General features: G+C 42.5%; 1 protein-coding gene across 1 annotated transcript in view; it reads left to right on the top strand.

Annotated features, from left to right (window-relative positions):
• PSTPIP2 (proline-serine-threonine phosphatase interacting protein 2) overlaps positions 1-24895 on the top strand; it is a 55765-nt gene that overhangs the window by 20715 nt on the left and 10155 nt on the right. The window contains exons 2-9 of the mRNA XM_012725770.1: positions 1024-1124; positions 10977-11054; positions 15799-15833; positions 17709-17815; positions 21978-22040; positions 22706-22804; positions 23637-23682; positions 24010-24089. Of these exons, the coding sequence (XP_012581224.1) occupies positions 1024-1124; positions 10977-11054; positions 15799-15833; positions 17709-17815; positions 21978-22040; positions 22706-22804; positions 23637-23682; positions 24010-24089 (609 nt within the window). The remainder of the gene's footprint in view (positions 1-1023; positions 1125-10976; positions 11055-15798; positions 15834-17708; positions 17816-21977; positions 22041-22705; positions 22805-23636; positions 23683-24009; positions 24090-24895) is intronic.

Genomic DNA, 24895 nt, shown 5'->3' with positions numbered 1-24895 from the left:
TATCTATAGATAGATAGATATAATTTTTTTTCCTGATTTCTTACATTCCTGCTATGAGTGAAACCATCCGGTATTTTTTTCTTTCTGGCTTATTTCACTAAGCATGATCCCTTCCAGCTCCATCCATGGTGCCACAAATGGCATGGGTTTATCTTTTTGATTGCTGAGTAATATTCCATCATATATATGTACCACATCTTGATCTAGTCATCTATTTTTAACTATGGAAATCTGTGTGGTGGTTTCTCAAACTGCTAAACTTGGAGCTTCCATATGCCCCAGCAATTCCACTCCTAGATATCTACCCAAAGGCCTTAAGAACATGAATTCAAAAGGACACCTGTACCCCAATGTTTACTGTGGCCCTATTTATAATAGGAAAGATGTGGAATCAACCCAAATGCCCAAAAAATACATCCCTAATTTAAAATTAAAAAATAATTCTTCCAAAATGGGGCCGTGGAATATATTGTCTGCTGGATTCCCCTTTACGCTCCCCAGTGGGATGGCAGCTTCTCACTCTCACTGTGGGGACCTGGCTCCTGGCTTGGAGATGCTCACCTCAATCCTCAGCCTTCCAAGTGGCTTGTTGGTTGTGGTAACTGAGATAAGGGTCAAATTTGAAGATAAAGCAAATTTCATAACCTCTGGTTAAAATGGTTGTGGGGTGCGTGTCATTTCCCACTTAATCGGGTGAAGACACACCCGAGGGCGGAGAGCTGGAGGACATGCCCAGTGTGTGGTCACAGGGAGGGACCCCGGCAGGCTCAGCTCCCTCATCCAAGCATATCAGTCCTTTGTCACTTCCTTCCTGTTCTGTGGCCTTCAGTGTCATAATTTTAAAGACTTCCACAGCTACTTGCAGTCTTACTTCTTCTATTTTTATTCTTTTTGGTCACACATTTCTTGGAAGTAAAACGTCTGAGAAACTTCCCATGGCAGATGTCCCAGTGTTCTGTCCACCCCAGGCCCCGGGGCTGCAGACCTGTTTCAGGTCTGACTCGATATTGTCTCTCCCCACAGAGCTCGGACATCCTCAGTACCGCTGGCTACGACAGCATCATTCAGCATCTGAACAACGGCCGCAAGAATTGCAAAGAGTTCGAAGACTTTCTAAAGGAAAGGTACTTGCGCTTTCCTGTCTGAAACAAGGTGGAGAGCAAATACTCCACACAGCAGGGAACAATTGTTTTTAATGGTTCACACTATGCTGTAGATTGTGGAGTGCACCCAAGAAGTAAATGGTATCTCTGGCCTGAAGTCTTAGAAAATAGTTTGAGGGACAGCCTTTATGAGCGAAACAATGAACAAAATAAGAATCCCTCCCTTACTGAAAGTTCACACGGCACCTCTTGCTTTCATGAAAGACCTGTTGGTACCTGTTTCTGCTCTCCGAAAGCAACCCAAAGAGGACTTTCTTTTTGTGACAAAAGGCGAAAAGCAAAAATAGCGTTTGGTGCTTGGTTCTTGACAGCTGTAGAGGCAGGGAGCCCCAACAGTGAGCGCCCCACAACCACCTTACACGAGTGGTGTTCCTGTCGTGGCATCCTGCTTTTACTGGGTGCTCGTGTTATTTTAAGTTTTATGTGCTATTTGGTATGATTTGGTGAATCTACTTTGAGTGTGGGGACACTCAACAGTTTTTTCTTCTCAGTAAATGGTAATTGCTTCTACAAAGGACTGTTCCACACCAGAATAGCAGGGTGAAGCTGCGTGATAAACTCTGTATAATATGAAAGACAGAGAGAGGCAGAGAGAGAGGGAGGGAGGGAGGGAGAAATTGTGGAGGATAGAGAATGAGGAGGGAATCAGCTTCCTGGAGGAGATTCTTGAGGTGCCCTCAGAGGACAAGCTGATTTTGATAGGTCAGGAGTGCCCAGGTGTCCATGGCAGAGCAGCAACTTGGAGGTGGGAAGGAGCTAGGTCCTGATGGTGGAGGGTGGGGCAGAGCCTCATTCAGAGACTCTTGGCGGGGGAGCAGTGGGAAAATGGCAGGGCAGGTATGTGGGGGGCAGCTGGACTTGGTGGTTGGGGGGCAACATGCATGGCTTGGAAAATTTTCTTTTCTTCTTAATACTGTTTTGAAAAATTGTAGAATTAATGGGGTTAGTTTTGTGGAACATCCTTTTCTCTTTTTTTAAAAAAGACTTATTTATTTATGCAGACAAGAACTAGGATATAGGCCAGATGTGTGGGGTCTGGGTGAGAGGACTTACCAGAGACAAAGTGGGGAGCAGTGTATCTCAGTAGATATCCTCTCAGTAGAGGGGAGCAGTGGGTGAAACAGGAGAGGTCTGCTGCACCCTGTGGATCACCTCTCTGGCCAAAGATGGAACTCAGGTGACGTGGCTGGTAATAGCTTGCTAGCACTGAGACTTTAACCCCTGTGCCACCCTGAGGACCAATTTTGTGGGAACTCTTACTCATCCAGAATACGTCATTTCCGAAGGATTCTGGATAGAGTGCTTTAGGGGGTTTTTGCCAGGTCTCAAACTACTTAATGGGTACTATCAATACTTAGAAGGCAACGAGTGAAAGATTCATCACTTGGTGATACAACCATTAGCACATGGACTGTGGCTGTTTTAGGCCTCCACCCGGACACTCAGCTCCACCACTATTTCCCAGAAGCTAATCCAAGATGGCAGGATGTAAATGAGGGCGGTGAACACAACCATCAGTGTTTTTGCTCAAGTCTCTTTACTTTATACTCAAGAGAACGTTAGGTGACGTGGAACTCAATACAGGTTACCCACCCTTGGAAGGTGAAATGGTTCTTTAACTTTTTCAAAGGTCCAGGGTAGCTGGACCCCCTCCACACAGTGAGTGTCAGGAGGGGTGGATGGGGCCTGTCCACTCTCAGCCTCCAGGGAGCTGGTCACTGCACCCCCTCCTTTGGGGCAACCAGATCCCTCTTCTATTTGCACTGATAGGCCGCAGTGACATCAAGTTACATTTTCCTTTCTGTTGCTGGGCATTGGAGTTGGGCTTCCTCCTTTCTTACCAAACAGCTCTGACAAATGAGTTTCATGACTGTGCAGGATGTAGAGATTGCAGAACACCCTGTGCTTTTTGTGTTCCTCCTCTTGCTATGTTTTTATAAAATTTCTTTTGGAAGGGAAATAGCTTTGTCTACATCCACAGAGGAAGGAGGTACTGGCAAATGGTCAAGCTTTTTCGCTGCCCAGCAGGGCCATTTAAGCTCCTCCTGGCTTGATGGGCATGGTGGTGGTCTAAATGAGTGGTGTCCACACTTTTTTAAATGCAATCCTCATTTCAGAAATGTATTTGATGGGCCCTCCCTGCTGGCGCAGTGGTTAAAGAGCAGCACTGCAAGGTGGCCAGAGCGCCAGTGCGAGTTTGATCCCGAGCCCCAGAGGTGAGCCCAGGAGAGGCAGACCTCTCCTGTCTTGCTCGCTGCTCCCCTCAGCAGTGTACTCTGTCAATCTGCCTGTTCTGCTCCCCACTCTGGTGAATCCTCTCACCACCCCTGAACATCTGGCTTGCACCCCTGTTCTGTATGCACAAATAAATCTTTAATGAAAAAGAAATGTAATTGATGCTGCCACCCAGTATGCATATGCATAAAGCAAAAGGTTAGTAAAACATTACTACCCTTTTATTTTATTCAACTATATTTAATTTTTTAAAAAGATTTATTTATTTATGAATACAGAACAGGGGTACAGGCCAGAGGGGTAGGAATGGTGGGAGGATTCACCAGAGACAGAGTGGGGAGCAGAACAGGCCGACTGACGAGGTACACTGCTGAGGGGAGCAGTGGTGGGTCAGGAGAGGTCTGCCACGCCGTGTGAATCACCTCTGGGGGGCGGGGGGAGGATTGAACTCAGGCTGAAGTGGCTTTTCAGCTTCTTAGTGCTGTGCTTTAACCCACTGCACCAGCAGGGCGGGCCTTCAACTATATTTAATTTTTAAAAAATAAAAATGGTTCTTTTAACATCAAACTATGAATTCAATATCCCTATACCCCCTGATGCCTTTAAATCTTTGGAAATGTTTCAGTCATGTAAATACAAGAATTAAAATTATTCTTACAATCAGTTGTAAAATTATTTTAAAACATTTTATTTAACCAGTGAGCTAAATTATACTCATTTCACCATGTACTCCAAAATCAATTGTTGATATAACTAATATTCTCTTTTTGTGAGTGAGAAAATTTTAATTACACAGGACAGTGTTATCAACTGTTGTCACTGTGTTATAGGTCAGGGTGAGAGACGTGGATGCGCTGTGTGGGGTTTGAGACCCCCGAGCAAGTGGCTGGCCTGATCTCTAGACCAGTACGTTGTAAGTTTGCCCTTCTGTCAGCTAGAAAGGCGTAATAGTGATAGAGATGATGCAGCCACAACCAAGATGTAAATAGTTACAACCAACATCTAAATAGTGGTTATAATAGGCTCACGTTGAGCATTTGTAGCGAGGTGGATAAATAATTTACTAGGGAATTCTAGAGGGTGACAGGATCCAGGACAGTTCCAGGTTGCTCCAGTGTTGATGATTCATCAGCTCCAGGCAGGGCAGGTGGCTCTCCAGGGAAGTGGGTTGGTTCCCAGCACAGAGATGTTCTCTCCTTCCTTGTCTTCTGGTGTCAAACACTCTTACTCACTACGCCCACTCTCTATTCCAGCCAGACGGGTTCATTAGTGAGCAGGCTTTGGATGTCTGTATCTCTTTATCTTTACTCCATTGTCTTCCCACCTGGAATATCCTCTTTTTTTGATCCTTCAGCCAATGCTCACCATCCTTCAAAGCCCAGGTCAAATTTTCCTCTTCTTTTTTTTTTCTTTATGGGACATTTTCTGTTTATCACTCCAGCCTGAGGTCTTCCACTGGTTAAGAGAATGAACCTGTCTTGTCATTGGTAACCATGGACAATCCTTCCTCTAGGACCCCAGGTGGAGCCAGACATCTGCAGAGCTCATGGTATGAGCAGGGAATGAGAAACATAGAAGTGAGGATAATTACACCACAAAAGGGAGCTAGGAGTGGTTACATGATATTATTTTAATAGCTGCCGTTTATTGAAACCTTATCTGAAACAAGCTATCATATATTTTGCACATATTACCACATTTTATTCTTATCACAACCCTGTATAGTAAGTTTTATCATTGTTATTTTACAATTAAACTGGAACTCAGGAAAGTTATGTAATTTAGCTAAGATCAGACAGCTAATGAGAGGATCCGGTTTCAAACCTAGGAAAGTTGGGCCCTGGAATCATGGCAGGGTGGCAGTATTGTGCCTGGCACACAGTAAGTACTGAGCAAATGGCTCTCATTACTAATATAGTTGTGTGAAACCTGGGAGGAAGGAAGGGGATATATCATTAACTCTTTCACAGATAAGAAAAGTTAAGTTGTGTTGGGGTCTAAGCAATTGGCCCAAGATTACACATTCAGTAAGGAATAGAGACGTGTCTGATGACTTTTCCACTTTCTGTAATGGTCACCCAAGGGCCTGGGCATATTTTGTAAAGGGGGTTTGGCCAAGAACTTGGCAGCCAGGTCAGTTCTCTCGATTATGCGCAGCGACTGGAGCCTAATTAAGGAGAATGGAGGCAGCTCTCAGAGCCCTTCAGTTCTGGACTGTGCACCCCTTGTGGGTTAGAGGCCACACTGTGGACCGGGAGTTCTGCATCCCCAGTACCTTGGCTCTGGTCTCTTCTTGTGAGCTGCCCAGGGCTCCTTCTTAGGAAATGGTTGACCTGCCCTAGTTACCGTCATATTCTGGGACCCTCACTGTGGGCCAGTTACCTCTCAGGGTAGGCTGAAGGATGGCAGAGTGCCAGGGTGGGAATGACAGACTTCTCTAGGCATTAGCACTCTGTGGTTAAGTTACAGTCAAGCTATTTTGGGCCAAATGAGTTTCCGAGGGCTGTCATCACAAGTGAGGTGGCTTAAACAGCTGAGATTTAGTCCCAGCTGTTCTGGAGGCCAGAAGTCCAAAATCAGGATATTCTGCAGGAGCATGCTCATTTGAAGGAGCTAGGAGAGCATGTTGGTGTCTTTCTATGTTGTTGTTGTTTTTTTTTTTCTATTGGTTCCATGTTTTTCCTTTAGTTTCTGGTGCTGCTGACAATCTGTGGCTTTCAGTTGCTCACTCCTGTCCTTCCTCCATCATTATGTGACTTCTTCCTCTGTGTCCTCATATATTATTGTAAAGACACCAGCCATAATTAAGGGCACATCCTGCTCCAGTGTGACCTAACCTAATTACATCTTCAGCGACCTTATTTCCAAATAATGTCATATTCTGAGATACTAGAGATTAGGACTTCAAAATATTTTTTTCCGGGGGAAACACAATTCAACCTACCGCATGTCCCTTATAGAATGGGCTGGAAGCGAAACCTGCAAGGTAAGTATAGCCGTGGGGTGAGAACCCAGACACTTGGCTCGTCTCACGTCTCACCCGGGCTTCCTCAGTAGCCAGCCGTGATATTCATCAAGGGCCCAGACCGTGCTTGGTGTCAGATTCCTCCTCTGTACAATAGAGGGTTTGGCTTGATAGTCTGTAAGTTTCCCTCAGGACCTAACAATGCGGCTCTTCTCAAGGAATTTGTGAGTCCATTGAGGTGCTTTGATTTGGCACTTGTGGTAAAAATGAGCAAAATATCAAAGTGGCAGATCTACCTGGTCCCATGCTTGCATTTGCACTTTGGCTCAGCGTGGCGTTCTGGGTTGGGGATCATCCAGAGGCTGCCGTCTGGCCCAGTAGCAAGGGCCCCGTGGGATGGTGTTTGCTGTGGGTCATGGGCAAGCAAGGGGCACATGGATATTCCTGCTATGGAGATTTGAGAAAGGGAAAGGTAAAAATGAGCTGGAGTCCTCAAGGAGAGCTTTGTAAAGAAAGTGTGCAGCCAAGCAGTAAGAGCAGCAGGAGCAGTATTCCCTGTTTTCTTCCCTGTGTCATTTAGTGCCTTTTAATTTTGCGCCTTGTCAGTGGTAGTAAACCCAAGTATTGGTTTATATCTCTCCACCAGATTATGAGATCTGTGGGCAGTTCTTGCACTTTCGATATCTCTGGGCTTTCCTGAGAGGATGCCTGGCATATAGAGGGTGTCCAAGAATGACAGATTGATGGGCAGGTGAGGGAAATTTTGCATAGGTCGTGGGAGGGAGAGGTAGGTAAACACATACCTATTTAAGCATGATTTTTGCAAAAATTCTAGTTGTTCTCTTATTGGCGCCAGCGTTTCATTTGCTGGGGAAATAACCCTCTTCGCTTGTGGTTGTTTCCCTGATTTCATAAAGAGGATGCTGTAGTTTCAGTTCTTCTAAAGTTCCTTCTTTTCTCCAAGGAGCATATCACTGTGCTTGCTGGAACTCGTTACTTACCAGGTTCTAGGACTTTCCGTTATTCCATCAGATGAAGCTTATGGTGTGTTCAGCTCGTGTTGCCGTAATGTTAGAAGAAAGGAATTGAGTATCTTCTCTTCCTGGAAACCACAAAACATTATCAAGAAATCTTAATAGATGTAGCATTTCACTTTACATTACCAGTGGTTGACAAAAACTTTAGAACTATGTTCCAAGAGTAGAGGTTCAAGAAATAAATAGAATGTTTGTTGAAACAATAGTACTGAGGAGAAGTACTATGTCAAATCAGGTGGACTTGAAGGACAGTGTCCTTAAAGGGTCCCAGAGTAAATCGAGGAGTTTCTCACAGTGCCTGGAGCAAGATGGACCCAAATGTACAATAGTTGTGCTGAAGTATCAAAACCAAAAAAGAAATTGGGGGCGGGGACATGAGGGAAAAGTGGGAAAGAGATATGAAGTTAAAACCAGGTAAACAAACAGGGTCCAGAAAAGACAGTCCAACCCCTGGTAACTGATCCCAAGTATAAAGTTTGCCAAAGGGAATGCTAAAGTTATTCAGAGATGTAGTCCAGGAAGTTTTCCTTTTCTTCTGCAAAATTCAAATAAAATCAGGCCAATATTCTATTCTATTTATTTTTAAAGATTATTTATTAATGTGTACAAGAGCTGGGATACAGTCCAGAGGTGGGGCTGGGAAGGGATGAGAGGGTTCACCAGAGACAGAATGTGGACCAGAACAGGTAGATCAAGTGAAATACACTGTGAGGGGAGCAGCGGGTGGGTCAGGAGAAGTCTGCTGCACCATGTGGATCAGCTCCCTGGCCCGGCATCGAACTCGTGCTGGGCATCGAACTCGTGCTGCCATGGCTGCAGATAGCTTCATAGTGCTGCGCTTTAACTCTTTGTGCCACCAGGGAGGGTCCAATATTCTATTTTTAAAAAACACAGAGTATGGCCACATCCTTTTAAAATTATTCATGTGAGGGCCCTCCCTGGTGGCACAGCACTAAGAAGCTAAAGCCACTTCCTCATGAGTTTGATCCCCTCCCTGGAGGTGACCACATGGCACAGCAGACCTCACCTGACCCACCAGCTGCTCCCCTCAGCAGTGTACTTCATCAGTCTACCTTTTTTGCTCCCCGTTCTGTCTCTGGTGAATCCTCTCACCACCCCTGCACCTCTGGCCTGTACCCCAGTTCTGTAGCATAAATAAATAAATCTTTAACAAAATTATTCGTGTGACATCAATCATCCTATTTGCATACTTGCATAAAGAACAAACAAAATAAACAAAATCCTACTAGATTTGGGCAACAGAATCGCAGCTACCAGAGGGGAAGAGGACTGGGAAGAATGGTTTGGGGCTTGTCAGGCGGGTGGTGGGTGGTCACTGGACCTTCGTTGGTGCGAATTTAGTGTTAAATATATTTGTGAAGGTGTGAAGCTGTACTCCTGAAATGTATACAGTGTTGCAAACCAATGTGACCTCAATTAAAAAAAATGTCATCACCAAACGTTACTATTAATTATTTTTACTTGGCAGAGTTTTGGAAAGTTTTTTGCTTTCTTCTCTGTACTTTTCTTTTTGCTTATTTTTTGAATAATAGTTATGTGTCACTTTTATAAAATGGATAAAATCATTATTTAGAAAATGCAAGTGAGAGAGTAGGAGAAATTTTGTAAGATGTAAGAATATGTATTACTCTTCCTAATATATAAAGAACTTTTAAATAATAGAAAAAGGCAAAAGAGTTAAAAAATTGGGATGATATGAATAGGTAACCTATAGGAGTAGGTCTAAAGTGCCAAATGTCCAATAAGCATATAAAAGGATGTACAATTCACAATACAAATCAGGAAGTGCAATGGGACACGGGTGAATTGGTGGTGGGAAGCCCATGGGGATTACAACTGAGATGGAAAAATGAACAAATGAAGAATGATGTAAATATATATATATATGTATATATACACACACATATATAAAATAAATAAATACAAATCTTAAAAAAAATCAGGGAAGTGCAAATTAAAATGATAGTTTGATTTAAACATCTCTCCAAGACTAGTAATAATTAAGAAGGATTGTTAATATATGCTGGGTGCATAGAGGGGAGGCTTTGGGAATGGAAACTATTCTCCACTTTTGGTGGATATATAAATTAAAAGGCTATTTGGAGGGCAATTTGGCACTATTTCCCCCAAATTTAAAACTTCAAAAAGTTAATTTAGCCTTTTTTTTTTTTTTGATGGGGGAAGAGTAGTGAAATACTGGAAGCAAATGAGGGGAACCTGAAGTATGGAGGACCTCATGTTAGAACACAGGGGGCCTGTCAGTGCTGATAAACCAAGTCTGTTAAGACCTTTACACTAAAACATTGCAAGACATTGTTGAAAGAAATTGAAGACACTCAAAAAAGTGGGAAGATGTTCTGTATTCATGGATTGGAAGAATTAACACTGTTCAAAATGGCCATTTACCTAAGCAATACACAGATTCAATGCAGTCCCTATCAAAATCTCAAGGAAAGTTCATATGACATATGACTAGTCATATATGACATATGACTAGTCATATGACATATGACTCGGTGAAAACGGGAGCATCAAATAACAGAATGAATTCATTTATGCAATTGTAACAATTTATGTTTATGTCAGATAAAAAAAAATGTCAATGAAGAGAGAAAGGCCAGGAAAGACACCAAGATTAACAGTGGCCACCCCTGGGGACATGAGTGGGGCTGGGGAAGCGATGAAAGGGAGGTTCATGCTTTATTCCATTCAACTTGGTATGGTTTGAATATTTTGCAATGAAAATATATTCATTGATTACATATAATTTAAATTAGAAGAAAGGAAGGTAGAAGAGTCTAAAGTCCCATAACCAAATACTCTGGTTAAGATAAGGGAGGACAGGAACACAAGTTAGAATGGTGACACAGGATTGTGAGGAGAGGGAAATTTGTGGGGGGCTGTTTAGAGCTGTAGACAGACCCATGCCACACTGAGTAACAATCAGTGGCTTTGTCAGCCATGTCACCTGCAGACCTTACATGCTGAAATTTCTCCCTTTTTTTGTACAGTTCTATATTTGTGAACGAGGAATTTGCATAAGATGGTTGAAAGGTATCAGAGGTGTTGGGAGGAGAATTGGGTTCAAAATGTAGCATTTTATGGAAATATTTCTCACTTCATTTTATTATCTATACTATAGTTAGATACTGCTACATTAACATGTTACATAAAATTTAACATTAACTTACATATTAGTATTAATTTATGATGCATTATTAATCTAATCAATGTTATAGTTTACAATAATAATATCAATCAATGAATGAATCTCTTGGATCATAGTTTTGAGAAGTTAGCCTGTGCTGGTCAGGGGGCCAGCTGCGTTTGCTGTCATGTCCACTCTGGGGACTTCAAGCTGAAGAAGCCCACTGCAGAGATAAGGTTGTTGGCCTTGTACAATTCTTCATCATAGAGAGGGAGTTTTGGTTTCAGAGAATAATCTTATAGCTAAGTTTCTAGTGTCAAAGGTGCAGTTTTACTTCTGAAAAGAGCACCACACATCTAAGAATCAGCTGTACGAAGGACTCAAACCCCTCTCTTCTATTCCCTTAGGGCATCAATTGAAGAGAAATATGGCAAAGATCTGCTCAACCTCTCCAGGAAGAAGCCATGTGGACAGTTTGAGATCAAGTAGGTTCCACATTTCTGGCTTCCAGGCCAGCTGATACTGCACAGGAACCCCCTCACTTCAACAAATAGGTGGCTTTAGGGTGAAATGTGTTGGGTGAAAAACAAAAAAGGCAGTAGTGTTTTTTTTTTTTTTTTGGCTTACTTCTAGGGGTGAAAAATATAAAGTGAAATTAGGCTCAATAAACTATTAAACCACAGCCCATTATTAATACTTTCTAGATTTTCCTTGAAGTCTTTTCTATGTCTGTTTTTCACAGGTATGGTTAATGCTACATTATTTATTTTTTAAATGCTATATAATTTTAAAAAAATATTTATTTATTTATGCATACAGAACTGGGGTACAGGCCAGAGGTACAGGGGCAGTGAGAGGGTTCACCACAGACAGAGTGGGGAGCAGAACAGGCCTACTGATGAAGTACACTGCTGAGGGGAGTGGAGGGCGGGTCGGGAGAGGTCTGCTGCGCTGTGTGATATGTGGGTCATCTCCAGGGCTGGGGATTGAGCTCATGCTGAAGTGGCTTTTTTAGCTTCTTAGTGCTGTGCTTTAACCCACTGTACCACCAGGGAGGGACCGCTATATAATTTAATTAATTTATAATTTAATAAGTTAACTTTATGTGGTAACTATTAGAGATTATCTTTGTTTGTGGTTAACTATTGGAGACTATCTTTGTTACTTTATAGTTTTTTCACTGTCAGTGTGAAATTTCAACACAACTACTTATTCTTCCATCATGAATTGAATATCTGAAGATACAAAAATGGTCAGGACATGTGTATCCTTTAGCAACACACTCCTCACACACAACGCTGGATTCAGAGGCAGTCAGATAGGATCTCACACTTAGAAAGGCTTTGTAATTGGCTTAATATTCTTTGCTGTCAACATTTTGAAATTCATAATTGATTAAAAAAATAAATCTCACATTTTATTTTGCAGTGAAACTTACAAGTGATAAAACCATTCTTATTCCTAGAAATTTCCAGATTCCTTCTCCAACAGAAGCATGTTGAGAGAGGCGTAGGAGAAATAGTTCAGGTAGATGTTTGCAGATCTCTGAAACTAGTCACATCACTAACTGACCTGTATTCTGCTCTGGCTGAACTGTAGCTGTGGAGATGGCTTGGCATCTGTGAGTCTGCAAAGATCCTTGTGGTGGGGGGTAGCCTCCTGCTGGCCTAGGGGTTTGTGTCAGGGCTGCCTCCATGAAGGCCCACAACAGCCTGAGTTTAGTCCCTGGCCAAGGAGCTAATCCATATGGCACAGCACACCTTATCTGTCTCCCCACTAACCCCCTTAGCAGATCTACCTGTTCTGCTCCCCACTTTGTCTCTGGTGAATCCTCCAACCCCTCCCCAGCCTCACCTCTGGACTGCCATAGAAATAGCTCTTTTTCTTGATCCTTTTGGGGGACAGATTTTAAAAGCATGAGTTCATATTTCCTATTTTGGTATTTCTAATTTAATGTTACAGAGTATTATTTAGTTTATTTAATGTTATATTTGTATTTCTTTTTGCACTAAAGAACTTGGGTCCTTACAAGAGTAACAGAAGTATTTGCTTTCTGTGACAAGATATTAAAATGTCTTGAAAACAGTATCAGTACAGTTACTAATAATGAAACATCTGAGTGACGTTTATTAATTTCTTTGCAGTTCCTTTCGACATGAATATATATTCCACTATGAGTACTGGGATCTAAGATCACTTGAAATGTTTACTTTTTGTGTGATTTATAGAATATTTCATATGTAGTTGTTTGTTTCAGTTTGTTTTAAACTAAGGATTGTTTCTTCTCTCTGTCTTGTAGTTTTGTTTTGAATATGTAAAACTTATTCACAGATTAAAACTGTGTAAACTTAGATATCTTTCATTGTTATTCAAAGACTTTCATATCAATGTTTAGATAATTTCAAGAAAGATGAGCGTGTCACTTGACCAAAAAAAGAAAAAAAAAGTGTTTACTTATAAAGAAAGCCATTTGGGAACATATCCAAGAACTTTTGAATGTGATGGAAAGCAGCCATATTCTCTCACATGGTATTTCTGAGAAAGATATTTAGCAGGAGGAGTCTGACCCAAACTATGTCTTATGTCCTTACGTATTTGACTTACAATAGTAAACTCACTGCGAATGCTAGCACCATTCCCTGGTAAAAGCCAGGCGGTTTTCCTTCTAAGAATACACCTCAGGAGGAAGATGAAAGAGGATATGAGACCTGGGACTGTTCCTAAGATTGAAGTGAAAGGCCACTTAGCTGGCTTCTGTTGCTCTCACCTCCCAGATGACTTTTTGGAAGGTCCCGGCCGAGGCTCATTCTGCATGTTGGTGGGCTAGGTGGGATTTTCACCTCACTGGCCACATCCAAGACTTGTCTCTCTGAGAGGCCGATGTGCTTTTTGAAGGATGGCAGAATATTTTCTTTTCCCATAATAAAGGGGAACACCAGAGAAAAGAAAAGAAAATTGCTACAACACTGGCCCCAAGGTTGAGATACTACCCCCTGGTTAGTCTTCACGTTGTGAACATGGGAAACGGCAATGAAGTGACATGTGAGACCACGAAGCTGAAGTTGCCTAACCAAATGGAGATTGGGCTGTTCTTTAGTTACTTGGGAGGAAGTTACTTGGGAGGAGAAGACTCTTAGAGCCTGAACAGACTATTTGTAAGCCTGACCTTACCATGTCACGGCTCACGGTGCCTGCTGCCAGGTCCGTCTGTCTTTCCCGCTCATTCCAGTAATCAGCCCACTCTCTAGTCATGTTCGTGCCTCCTTTGGACCATTGGTGCATTTCTTTGGATCAGGACACTTTTCTAGCATGTTGCATTCCTTGAGAAATGGTATCATGAGATGGGGATAGTATATGGAAAATGTGCTGTGATGCTCTTCTGTTTGATGGCATATGAGAAAGGAGAGGGGAAAAGAAAATCCCTTTGCTTTGGGATAAATAAACATTAGTAAAAGTGAGGTGGCTAAAAGAAAGGACCAGTTGGAAAACATGAGCATTTTTACTTGCACAAGAACAGAACTTACCACATACGTAGACAAAATGACCCATGACTCCGTCATGAATTCAAAAGCCCCAGTTCTCCCACCTGAGAGGCAGGACTGAGCCCATGAGATCCATCACCACAAAGGTGGCAATCAGTAAGAAAATTCTCAGGACCAATCATTTCAAAGGGAGTTTTACTTGAGGAAGTGAAGAACATTTGAGGGAGAACTAAAACCACTAGCTGGGAGAATGTAAAGGAGGAGGAGGCCAGGGCTATAAGCGAAAGGAAGAGGGAGACTGAGAATAGTGAGTTATGACCTTCTGTGTCCACTATATCGTAGACTAGATTTTAGGGAAACCCTGGATTAGTCAGGGTTCTTCAGAAAAACAGAACGTGTGTGTGTGTGTGTATATATGTATGTATGTATATATATTTATATATGTATATGTACATGTATGCATGCATATGTATATATGTATGTATATACACATGTGTTCACACATACACATAATTCACACAATTATGGAGGCTGATCTGCTGTCTGTAAGCTGGGGACCAAGAAAACCAGGTGTAATTCAGCTCAAGTCCAAAGGGTTGAAAACCAGGAAAAGAACAGTGTCCCAGTTCAAACTCAAGAAGGAAGGACTAAATTCTTCTTAAGAGAAGAAACTTTTTTAGTGAAGATGTTGAGAACTTTCCAAAAATGACAGGAGCCATACTTTCTCAGATTTAGGCAGTAAAAACAAAAACCTAAAAAAAAAAAAAAAGAAATTCGCAATACACAGAACAGTCCAACTGATAGCCAAGATAATGAACAAATCCTAAAGAGATAATGATTATCTACTTCCTACATTTATCAGAAATCACTGATTTTTCAGTACCAGTGATGATGACAAAATGACAGAAACCATAGAATCGTTTCTCCAAAGCACAGAGAGATGAAAAAAACAACAAAAAACTTCCAACTTGGCATTGTTTATTAGAGAAAATAATTTTTCAAGAAGAAAAAATAAAGATGACCAGAGTTAACACATTCAGCTATTTTATTCTTTAGGACTATGGATTAACTGTAGAGTGTGAGTTTAGAAGCAGATTCTTCCCCTGTCAATGCTCCAGATGAGAGGGAAGTCTGGCTCACACCCTGATAGCAGCCTGTGAGACTCTGAGAGGCCAGCTACACAGGTCTGGATGTCTTGCCCACAGAAGCTGTGAGGTAGTAAGTGTGTACGTTTTAAGCTGCTAAGTATTTGGTAACTTGTTACTCAGCACTGAAACACTACCCAGCCTGTTTAATCTCTGTCTCCTCTGTGAGACTTGGATCTGGGACCATGTCTGTCTAGCACCCCTGAATTACCAATCTCTGACACATGCCTCGTCTATAGGTTGTGATGACTGTTGAATGGATAAAAAAGGAGGCAATCAGGAGCTAGGGTTATTAGCTTGTAATTACATTTATAATCGCCATACCTAGAGAATAATTGGTATTCTTATGTGGAAGCGACCATAATTCCTATGTTATCACTGGGGAAAACAGCATCAATAATTTTGGCATCTTGCACTAGCCAGGCGGACAGTGAAGAATTTATGGTGCTTGTGCCTGAGATTAAGAGAGTAATGGATGGAAGAACTCTTAATCTTTTGCTGGGTCTCTAAGTTACAACCTGGAGAGAGAAAAGCAAGCAGCATCATTATAAAAGACTGTGCAATAATTTCCAGTACTGAAATGATGTGTGTTTGTTTTCTAGCACTTTGAAGCGGGCCCTTGAAGTCTTCAAGCAACGTAAGTGAGTCTTTAAAAATGTACTTGCTGTTCTTGGCAAGTCTGTGTCAGTCATGAGAAGTGGGTTTTAATTTGAATGCCAATCTCAGATTGGGAGGAACAGAAAAATTTTGGCAACTCCTAAAGTGAGCATTGGCTCTGCAGAACTGAAATGAGCCGTTGACCTCCCCCCAACACACTTGTAAATATCATGATGCACTTTTTTAAAAAAAAGATTTATTGATTTATGTACATGCCAGAGTGCAGGCTTGGGTAGGGGTGAGAGGATTCACTAGAGACAGAGTGGGGAGCAGAACAAGCAGATTGACTGAAATACACTGCTGAGGGGAGCAGCAGGCAAGACAGGAGAGGTCTGCTGAGCCATGTGGGTCAGCTCCAGACAGGGGGTCAAACCCTCACTGAATTGGCTGCAGCTGGCTTGCAGTGCTGCGCTTTAACCTGCTGATTCAACCTGCTGATTCAGGGAGCATGAAGTGTGGCCTGATCTTCAGGGATGCTGAAGTCACTCGTGCAGGGACAACACTTTGGGAAGCACTGCTGTAGAGGATGGCTTCTGTTGCTTACTTTTACTCAGAGACAGTCACTCAAGTAATTCCTTCTTTTACATTTAAAATTTTTGCTTTTACAAAATGACAGAGTTTGTTAATAAACGCCAGAAAGAGTGTACGGATCCCCCCTAATCAGTGCTGTTTCTCCCCTTTGTTTGCCAACAACCAAAAAGGTTCACTTCTAAAATGTTGACAAACTGGAAAGTAAAGAGTGATATTTTGGAACTTACGGTTTTAATATTTTTCAATAGTTTTAAGGCTGACTATATTTTCAAATAATTGCTTAGCCGTCTAGCTGACCCCTGTAAACTTTTGTGTTCTTCAATCATTTTTTTTTTAATGCTGGAATATGTTATTTTTTTCTTTTGATTCGTGAATGCTTTTTTTAATATATTTACTCTTGGTTATATAAATACAAGTATTTTTCCAGTTTTTCATCTATCTTTTAAACTTGTTCAAGTTTATTTCAGAATATACAAGTTTAAATTTTTTCCTTAGATCAGATGTGTTAGTCTATTCAGCTTCAGGTTTTTTTTTAGTACAAGCAAAATGAAAATTCAGCTTTTCTAATTATAAAGGTAAGCCATACTCATGCTAAGGTTTTAAAAAATATGGGGGAAAGTTACCAATGATCCCTCTGGCCAAAAATAATCATTGGTAGCCAAAAGTCTGGCATAGAACCTCTCTCCTCAAGGTCCAGCCTCATGAGTAATGGAAAGAAACCTAGAGTGATCCAGTAGAAGGACTGAATTTGAAATTAATGTGGCTTAATAATGCCTGTGGCTCCTATGCCCTATGAGGTGGGGTTTTGTTTTTTTTTTTTTTAAGATTTATTTATTTATACAGAACTGGGGTACAGGCCAGAGATGCGGAGAGTGAGAGGATTCACCAGGAAAAGAGTGGGGAACAGAACAGGCTGATCGACGAAGTACACTGCTGAGGGGAGCAGTGGGCGGGTCAGGAGAGGTCTGCCACGCCATGTGGTCACCTCCGGGATTCGAACTCATGTGGAAGTGGCGTAAGCTTCTCAGTGCAGTGCTTTAACCCGCTGCGCCACCAGGGAGGGCCGAGGTGGGGCTTTGTCTGGTTTTTCTTCCCAGCCCTGGGCATATGCTAGGTTAGTAACAGTTAGTGGCAGGAGGCTAAGCTAAAGGTTTTCCAGCTTGGTCTAGGTAGTCAGGGCATGTCAGGAGCTCAATAAATGCTGGTGGCTAAGTGCAATGTGTTAATTTTCTTACTCTGGTATTTTATATATATTTAAATTTTCTGTATGATTTTACATATTTGAATTCAGACAAATTTAGATTCTTTATTATTATTTTTGCAGAACTAGACAATGTGGCACAATGTCATATTCATCTTGCACAGACTCTAAGAGAAGAGGCCAGGAAGATGGAGGAATTCAGGGAAAAGCAAAAGTTACAACGGAAAAAGGTTGGGTGAGCGAGTATATGTGCTAAGATGCTGCCTTTCCTCTGAAAAGAGGACTATGTAGCTGGCCTTCCATGCTCTTCTTTTAACCTATGAGGTCATTACTGGGACTCAGTCTAGGTGGTGAAACCTCTGTGACCTTCTGCACCCAGGCTAGTTCGATTTTAATTCTTGCAGAATTCAGGATCCAGTCTGCTTTCCTCTTTTTTGCATCTGCTACAGCTATTCAGACCATCTGTCTTCAGTAGTCAGTGCGTCCACACTGACCAGGCCCAGACCTCCCGGAGGAGGCAGTGTGAGAGGGTGAGAAGCGGAGGAGAGAGCACATTCTCCTAGAGATCATAGCATATCCAGCCATCCTATTTTGCAGACAGGGAAACTGAGCTCCAGTGTCTCCAAAACAGACATGCACATTTCTTTTCTTTTCTTTATTTATGCATACAAAACTGGAGCACAGGCCAGAGGTGCAAGGGGTGAGAAGAGTCACCAGAGTGGGGAGCAGAACAGACAGAATGACTGAAATACACTGCTGAGGGGAGCAGTGGGCGGTCAGGAGAGGCCTACCGTGTCATGTGGGTCAGCTCCCTGGCCGGGGATCAAACTTGTGGTGAAGTGTGCACCTCCAAGGAGGGTCCCACATTCTTTTTCACTGGAGGGGTTTGTTCTGGCCAATTCCAGGAAGGAGATGGCGGTGAGCAAGATGTAATAAAACTGGCAACCACTTGGGAAATTGTGAAGATCAAGAAAAGAAGTCCAGATTTATTTTGAAGTGTTAGAGACTATACCAGTCACCACTGTGATCCCTTCTAGTTTGTTGCTAAAAGACATATATTCAGGTTGGTCAGGCAGAAACATGTAGGACGCTTCTGGGACTGCTTCCCTTTTCTTTACTATTTTATTTTTTTAAAGTTATTTTTACAGTTTTTAATCTGGTCTCCAAGATTGGAACACCACCTTCACTTGGGGACAGACTTTCCAAAGATACCCACGCAGGTCTCCTCAGAGAACCCTGCATGGGCTTCTGGAAAAGTTTCCTTCACCCTGGCATTTTATCCTCCCACGGTAGTGGTCCGCAGTGAGTGAACAGCCAGCTGTTTAAGGCTCCTCAGGCTGATGCTGATTGTCCCTGTCTCAGCAATGTCGAAGCCAGAGTCTAATTCCAACTTCCGTGGTGGCCTCTTGGATTTGAAGTGGCAGCATCCAGAGAGCCTGGCTCCCTCTGCTGCACTCCTTGAGCTGCTCTTACAGCATTCCTCTTCCTGGAAAGTTACATTTAAGGAGCACCAGATCAAGAGCATTTATGCTCAAGCTTCATCGATCAGGCTTGAGGGCCACATCGACCCACTGCAAAGCAGAAGTACGTACATTACACACTCCCATTAGACGGTCAGACTCTTGTAGGTTGACGTTGCCAACCTTCTCCAGACTGCTAGAGGAATACATTTTCCAGAAGCAAATGCTTTATACAATCAGTCTATACACATGATTGTCAGCAAAAAGAACGGTGTCATTTCCTCATGTTTCAAGTGCCCTTGGTAGCCCTAAGTCATGTCAGCGAGAGTTTTGTTAATTTTGCAAGGCTTCTGAAACTTCCCCACCTCCCTCCAATAAGTTACAAAGAGCAAATTCTCACAACTAGAAAAACATACTCAGAATTGTTAAGCAAGAGAGGAGCCTGTGCTCAGCCCACCACAGTCACCCTAGTTCCCTATATTCTGTGAGTGCTCTACAACAGAAGAGAAGTCCAAAATTTATTAATAAAATTGTAATTACTTGGGTCAAAACAGACTCTAGCTTGTACTTCTTTTGGATTTACTTAAAAAAAAAATCACTGGACTATGGTGATGGCACATGGTGATTTGGTGATGGGAATCTCACGGGGATTACACCTGAGATGGAAAAATGCACAAAATGATGTCAAAATAAACTATTATTTGTTTTTAAAAAAATCATTGGAAAAAAATGTATGAGTGGTAACTTCTCATTTCATTGCTTAAAGCCACACACTTTGGTTTTTCACTTCATGGAAATGAAGACATTTCCACTTATCAAGAAGAGCCATCAGCGGATTTAGTTAGTGAACGGGTGGGGGAAGTGCAGGTAGAATAACTGGTCAGAAGTTTATGTTTGCTCATTTATTGAACTTTCTTTTGTGGGCCTTGGGCATCTTTCCCTCACCGGGCATGGCCACAGGCTGATACAACATAGTCATCATGGTCAAGTATGATGAAATGGTAGAAAGTGCCCCCTGAACATACAGTGGGTTCACCTACTAAGGTGCTGGAGAAAGTGACCTTAAGCTAAAACCAGAAGAGTCAAAGGCATTATTGGTGAGGGCCATGAGGATGAGGAGCTCAAGCTGGGGTTTGGCAGTGAATGGAGGAGTCTTCAGAGCCAACCCTAGAAGTCCTGATGTTTTAGTGGGCTGAGGCTCCTTCCCAGCCCAGAATGTCCTGAGCCTGCAAAGTCAGAACGTGGTCGGTCACTGTCTTGTCTGCTAATCTCATTCTGCATTTCCAGCTCAGCTAAGATAGGCACAACACGGCAGGATTTTGTTCTGGAGCAATCTCCAAAGCAAACTCCTTATTTACAGAAAGTAGCCCTTCCAATATTCAGAATGTAGTTTGAGTGTGGTAAACAGGCAAACAGACCGACCACTCAGGAGCTATTGCATTAATTTACTGCAGCGTCATTTGGGTTAATTTCCTCTTCTGTTTGCTCTCCTTCTTGCTAACTGATCCACTCGATGGAGCATGGGAAATCAGGAACTTATGAAAGAACCCCAACTCCCACTGCTGCTGGAGGTGTATAGGTACTCGTGCAAACAAAGCTAGTTCCCCATCTGCAGTGGTCAGCATCTGTGCCGAGTCCCTTGGGCTTGCGTTGGAAGTCCTCTAGATGTACACAGTCTCCACATGAGAAGTACATGGCCATCCCTTGGTCTCTCACTTGCAGAGGTCACTTTTTTTTTGAGGTCCCTTGAAGCCCCCAGGAGAATTTAATATAGTCCACAAAACACATTTTGCACATTTTGAAGGAGACCATCCCAAATATTCCATCCAGATATCTTAAAAATTCCTTCCACCATGTTTGTGTGTTCATTTTCCAAAAGAGAAACCACATTTGAATATAATTTTCAATATTATTATCCTAATAATAACAGGAGTTTAGGTTAATGATCAGGAATAAGGGCACAGGAATTAGATTATGTCCAAATCCCAACTCTGCTACCTGTTGAGTGTTATTTTGTGTTTATTAACCCACCTCAGCTTACTGTCAAGGAAATGGGGATAAATGCTAATAGTTTTTGTGTGCACGAAAACTGCTTAGCTTGATAAATAGGGCTACTATTGTGCCTGAGAGGTATATTTTTATTTTAGGTCCATTAGTTTGCTACAAGTGTTAACGCCACAGGCACAAAAAAGAAATTGCTTCTGAGCGAACTTGACAGAATGGCTTCCCTTTCTTGGGGTACAAGGGTGAAGAGTAGAGCAGTTCCTTCTAAGTGTCCTACAACATGCCTTCCTTTCACACTCCCTGGTTATGCTCCTTGCTGTCATACTGCTGGTGAAGGCTAAGGATGTGTCATTCAGAGCAGCAATAAACACAGGGGTGCAGGTGTCCTTTTAAGTTAATGTTTTGGTGTCCTTTGGTAGATACCTAGGAGTGGGATTGCTGGTCATAGGGAAGCTCCATGTTTAGCAGTTTGAGGAACCTCCAAACAGTTTTCCATAGTGGTTGTACTAATTTGCGTTCCCACCAGCAGTGCAGGAGAGTTCCTTTTTCTCCACATCCTCGCCAACATTTGCTGTTGCTAGTTGTTTTAATATGTGTCATTTTCACTGGTGTGAGATGGCTAAAAATCCCTTTTGAAATTAAAATTTCTTGATGGCAGGTTAACTAAGGAGACTGCTTTAAGGTGACTCATGATTCCATGGTGACTGTCCAAGTTCAAAGGCAGACCCCACCACTGCCCAGTCATAGACTTTGGTCAAATTGTCTGCCTCTCTGTGATGCAGTTTCCTGCATATGAAATGGGAATAATTACCTTGTGGGTCACATGAGGACTCAGTGAGATGACCCATGCTGAATTCTGAGCCCTCAAGAGAAATTGGTATTAATAATTTTGTTTTTATTATTGACGGTACTTGTGTTCTCTTCACAGACCGAGCTCACAATGGATACTGTCCATAAGCAGAAGAGCTTACAATTCAAGAAAACCATGGATGTGAGTCATAATTTATTGCCTTTTTTTAATAAAAAAAACATACTTTCTGAAATCTTTTGCCCTGTATGAGCATATTCCTAGTCAAACAATCTTTCAGTGTTATTGATTAGTGCAGTGTTTTAGAGAAGTAACCTTTAGTGATTTGACTTTCCTGCTTTTTAAGTCCATGGAAAGGTTGAAGATGAAAGCAGAGAGTGGAAATAATGATGTCATCTTTTGGGTAATGTGAACAAGTATAGCAGGTCAACTGAAATATTTCAGGTGAAGACACCAAGCATCTATACTGTACGATTACATTTATCCTGTTAAATTTGTTAATTCACCTCTTTGATTTCTTACCTATTTTACTGAGCGCCTCTTCTTCTTTTAAGGTGTGCAAATTTATAAATTTTCCTTTAGTTAAAAAAAATTCCCTTGGTTTGCTTCAGTTAATTTTTAAAGCTCATGTACTTTGTGTTTGCAAGGAGGAGTTATTACTTCCTTAATCAGGTTGCCACTTTAGAGAGCCTTTCTATAGAGCACGTGGCTTCCAACTCTGGTGGCCTAGTGGCAGTCACAGTCTTAATCAGAGCCCTGCTCTCTGTGGGCCCTGGGCGCTAGGGTGGCTGTTTCTCAGGTTAGAGACTGCTCACCTGTTTCTGGTGTCTTTTGGCTCATTAACAAAGGCAAAGAAGAACTACGAACAGAAATGCCGAGACAAAGATGAGGCAGAGAATGCTCTCCACCGGAATGCCAACGTGGCAAACTCAAAGCAACAAGAAAAGGTACCTGCGAAGGCCACTGGTCTAAAAGGCCCAAGATTCAATATGACAAGCTAAAGCTTGAATAAGTTTAATGTAAATGGACCTGCATCCTAAGCTCTGGCGATCCCTTGCTTTGGGTTATTAGGGACATCTGAACTAGAAAAACCCTTGTCACACTTGGAGGGGTGGGCTGGGATGGTAAAGGCTAGAGAAATGTGGCCATCGGGGAGGGGAGCCTGATGTTTTCATCAAAACTTAGCTCTTGACTTCTTTGTAGTCTGGCTGCCTCCTGCTGGGTGTATCGTAATTTTATAAAATCTGCATATAAGATTGTCAGCAACCAAGGGTCAGAGCTAGGTCTTTGGGAAGATGTAGGGCAAGATGCCTGAAGGGGAAGTTTCAATGGTGATAAGATTGGAGGGTTGGGCCCTCCTTGGTGGAGCAGTAGGATGAAGCACAGCACTAAGAAGCTAAATCCGCTTCAGAGTGAGTCCCAATCCCCACCTGCCCCAGAGGTGACCCACAGGGCTTGGCAGACCTCTCCTGACCCACCCATTGCTCTCCTCAGCAGTGTACTTCGTAGGTCGGCCTGTTCTGCTCCCCACTTTGTCTCTAGTGAATCCTCTCACCCACCAGCCTCTGGTCTGTACCCCAGTTCTGTATGCATAAATCAATAAATCTTTAAAAAAAAAAAAGAGAGATTGGAGGACAAAGCAAGTTGACTGATTTGCTCATCAGAGAACCACAGCTAAGATTTGGACTAGAACTTGTGTCTCCACTCACCGTTTTAAAATCCCTTTTTTTCTAGAAGAGGCTAATCCAGCTTTACTGACCCCTTGTTTTGTCCTCACAGCTTTTTGTGAAACTGGCAACTTCGAAGACTGCAGTAGAAGACTCGGGTGAGGGGGTTGCCCCTGGGATGGGGAGGACTGCAATGGGGCTTACATTTTCCCAAATCTGTCCCTAAGGAAGTTGGCTGTTTATACCTTGCAAAAGAGAGTATATGGTAGGATTGACAAAATAAAGAAGGAAGAGATGATGGGAGGAAAGGACGGGTGGTAAGGAGGGTGGGTAGTGTGAGGATAGCCACCTAACACTCAGAGCTCTGTGAAGCCTTGTAACTTCAGTGACTCTGACACATTTTCTTTGTCATCTGGGATGAATCTGGTGGCTGGCTTATGAGCTGTTTCCAGCAGGGTTTCTGAACCCAGGTCCCTCCATTGCAGACAAGGCATACATGACGCATGTCAACACGCTGGAGAGGGTCCGTGAAGAGTGGCAGAGTGAGCACGTCAAAGCCTGCGAGGTACCGGAACCAGAAGCTGTCGGGAAGGGGCGGGTCTTCCTTTTAGAATCTATTGAGTCTACTTTTGTAGAAACATTCTTTCATGTTATTGCAGCACCTGTCTTTTAGAGAATTGTTTGAGGGCAAATTGGAAATCAGGAGTGTAAGAGGTGGGTGGAAAGAACTGGAATGTTTTTCCCTCCAAACCTCATCTTTCTGTCTCTCTTGGTCTGACCAGGAGATCAACCTTGGTCTGACCTTGATCAGTGTTCAAGGTTAGGGCAGGCATAAAACACCAGAACCAACGAATGGTTGATTAAATAGTTGCCCTTTTATGACCTTCTTTGTTCTTGCTATGTGATAAGGAAAATGCAGAGAACCAGGAAGCAGTCTTGAGAATTTTACCCTCCTTAGACCTTTGATTTCACCATTAGCCACCTTCATTTTCAATACGTGACCTCACTTAACAATTATCCAGAAACATAAGTCATAACCTGGGAAGTTACTCAAGTTTCTGTCATTCTGTCTGAATTTTTTTTTCATCAAAATGAAGAATAATGACCTATTGCATCATTGTCACCTGGGAACTTGTTAGAGGTCCCAAATTTTAAGACCACTGGATCTACTGAATCAGAAACTCTAAGGTGGGCCCAGGAATCTCAGTGTTGATAAACCCTCCCACGGAGGCTGCTGTGAATTCAAGCATGAGAGCCACTGATCTAGTCCCTTCTTCTTGCTCCCCTCCTCTTGTCTCCCACCTGTCAAGATCCTAACCTGGGGCCCTCCATCGTGGTGCAGCGAGTCAGGATGCAGCACTGCAGGCTGGC

The sequence above is a fragment of the Condylura cristata genome, unplaced genomic scaffold (genome assembly GCF_000260355.1).
Source record: "Condylura cristata isolate star-nosed mole 26May11 unplaced genomic scaffold, ConCri1.0 scaffold00016, whole genome shotgun sequence".
NCBI lineage: Eukaryota > Metazoa > Chordata > Mammalia > Eulipotyphla > Talpidae > Condylura > Condylura cristata.
Note: the sequence above shows the minus strand (reverse complement) of the source record. Positions and strands in the feature narration are given on the sequence as shown.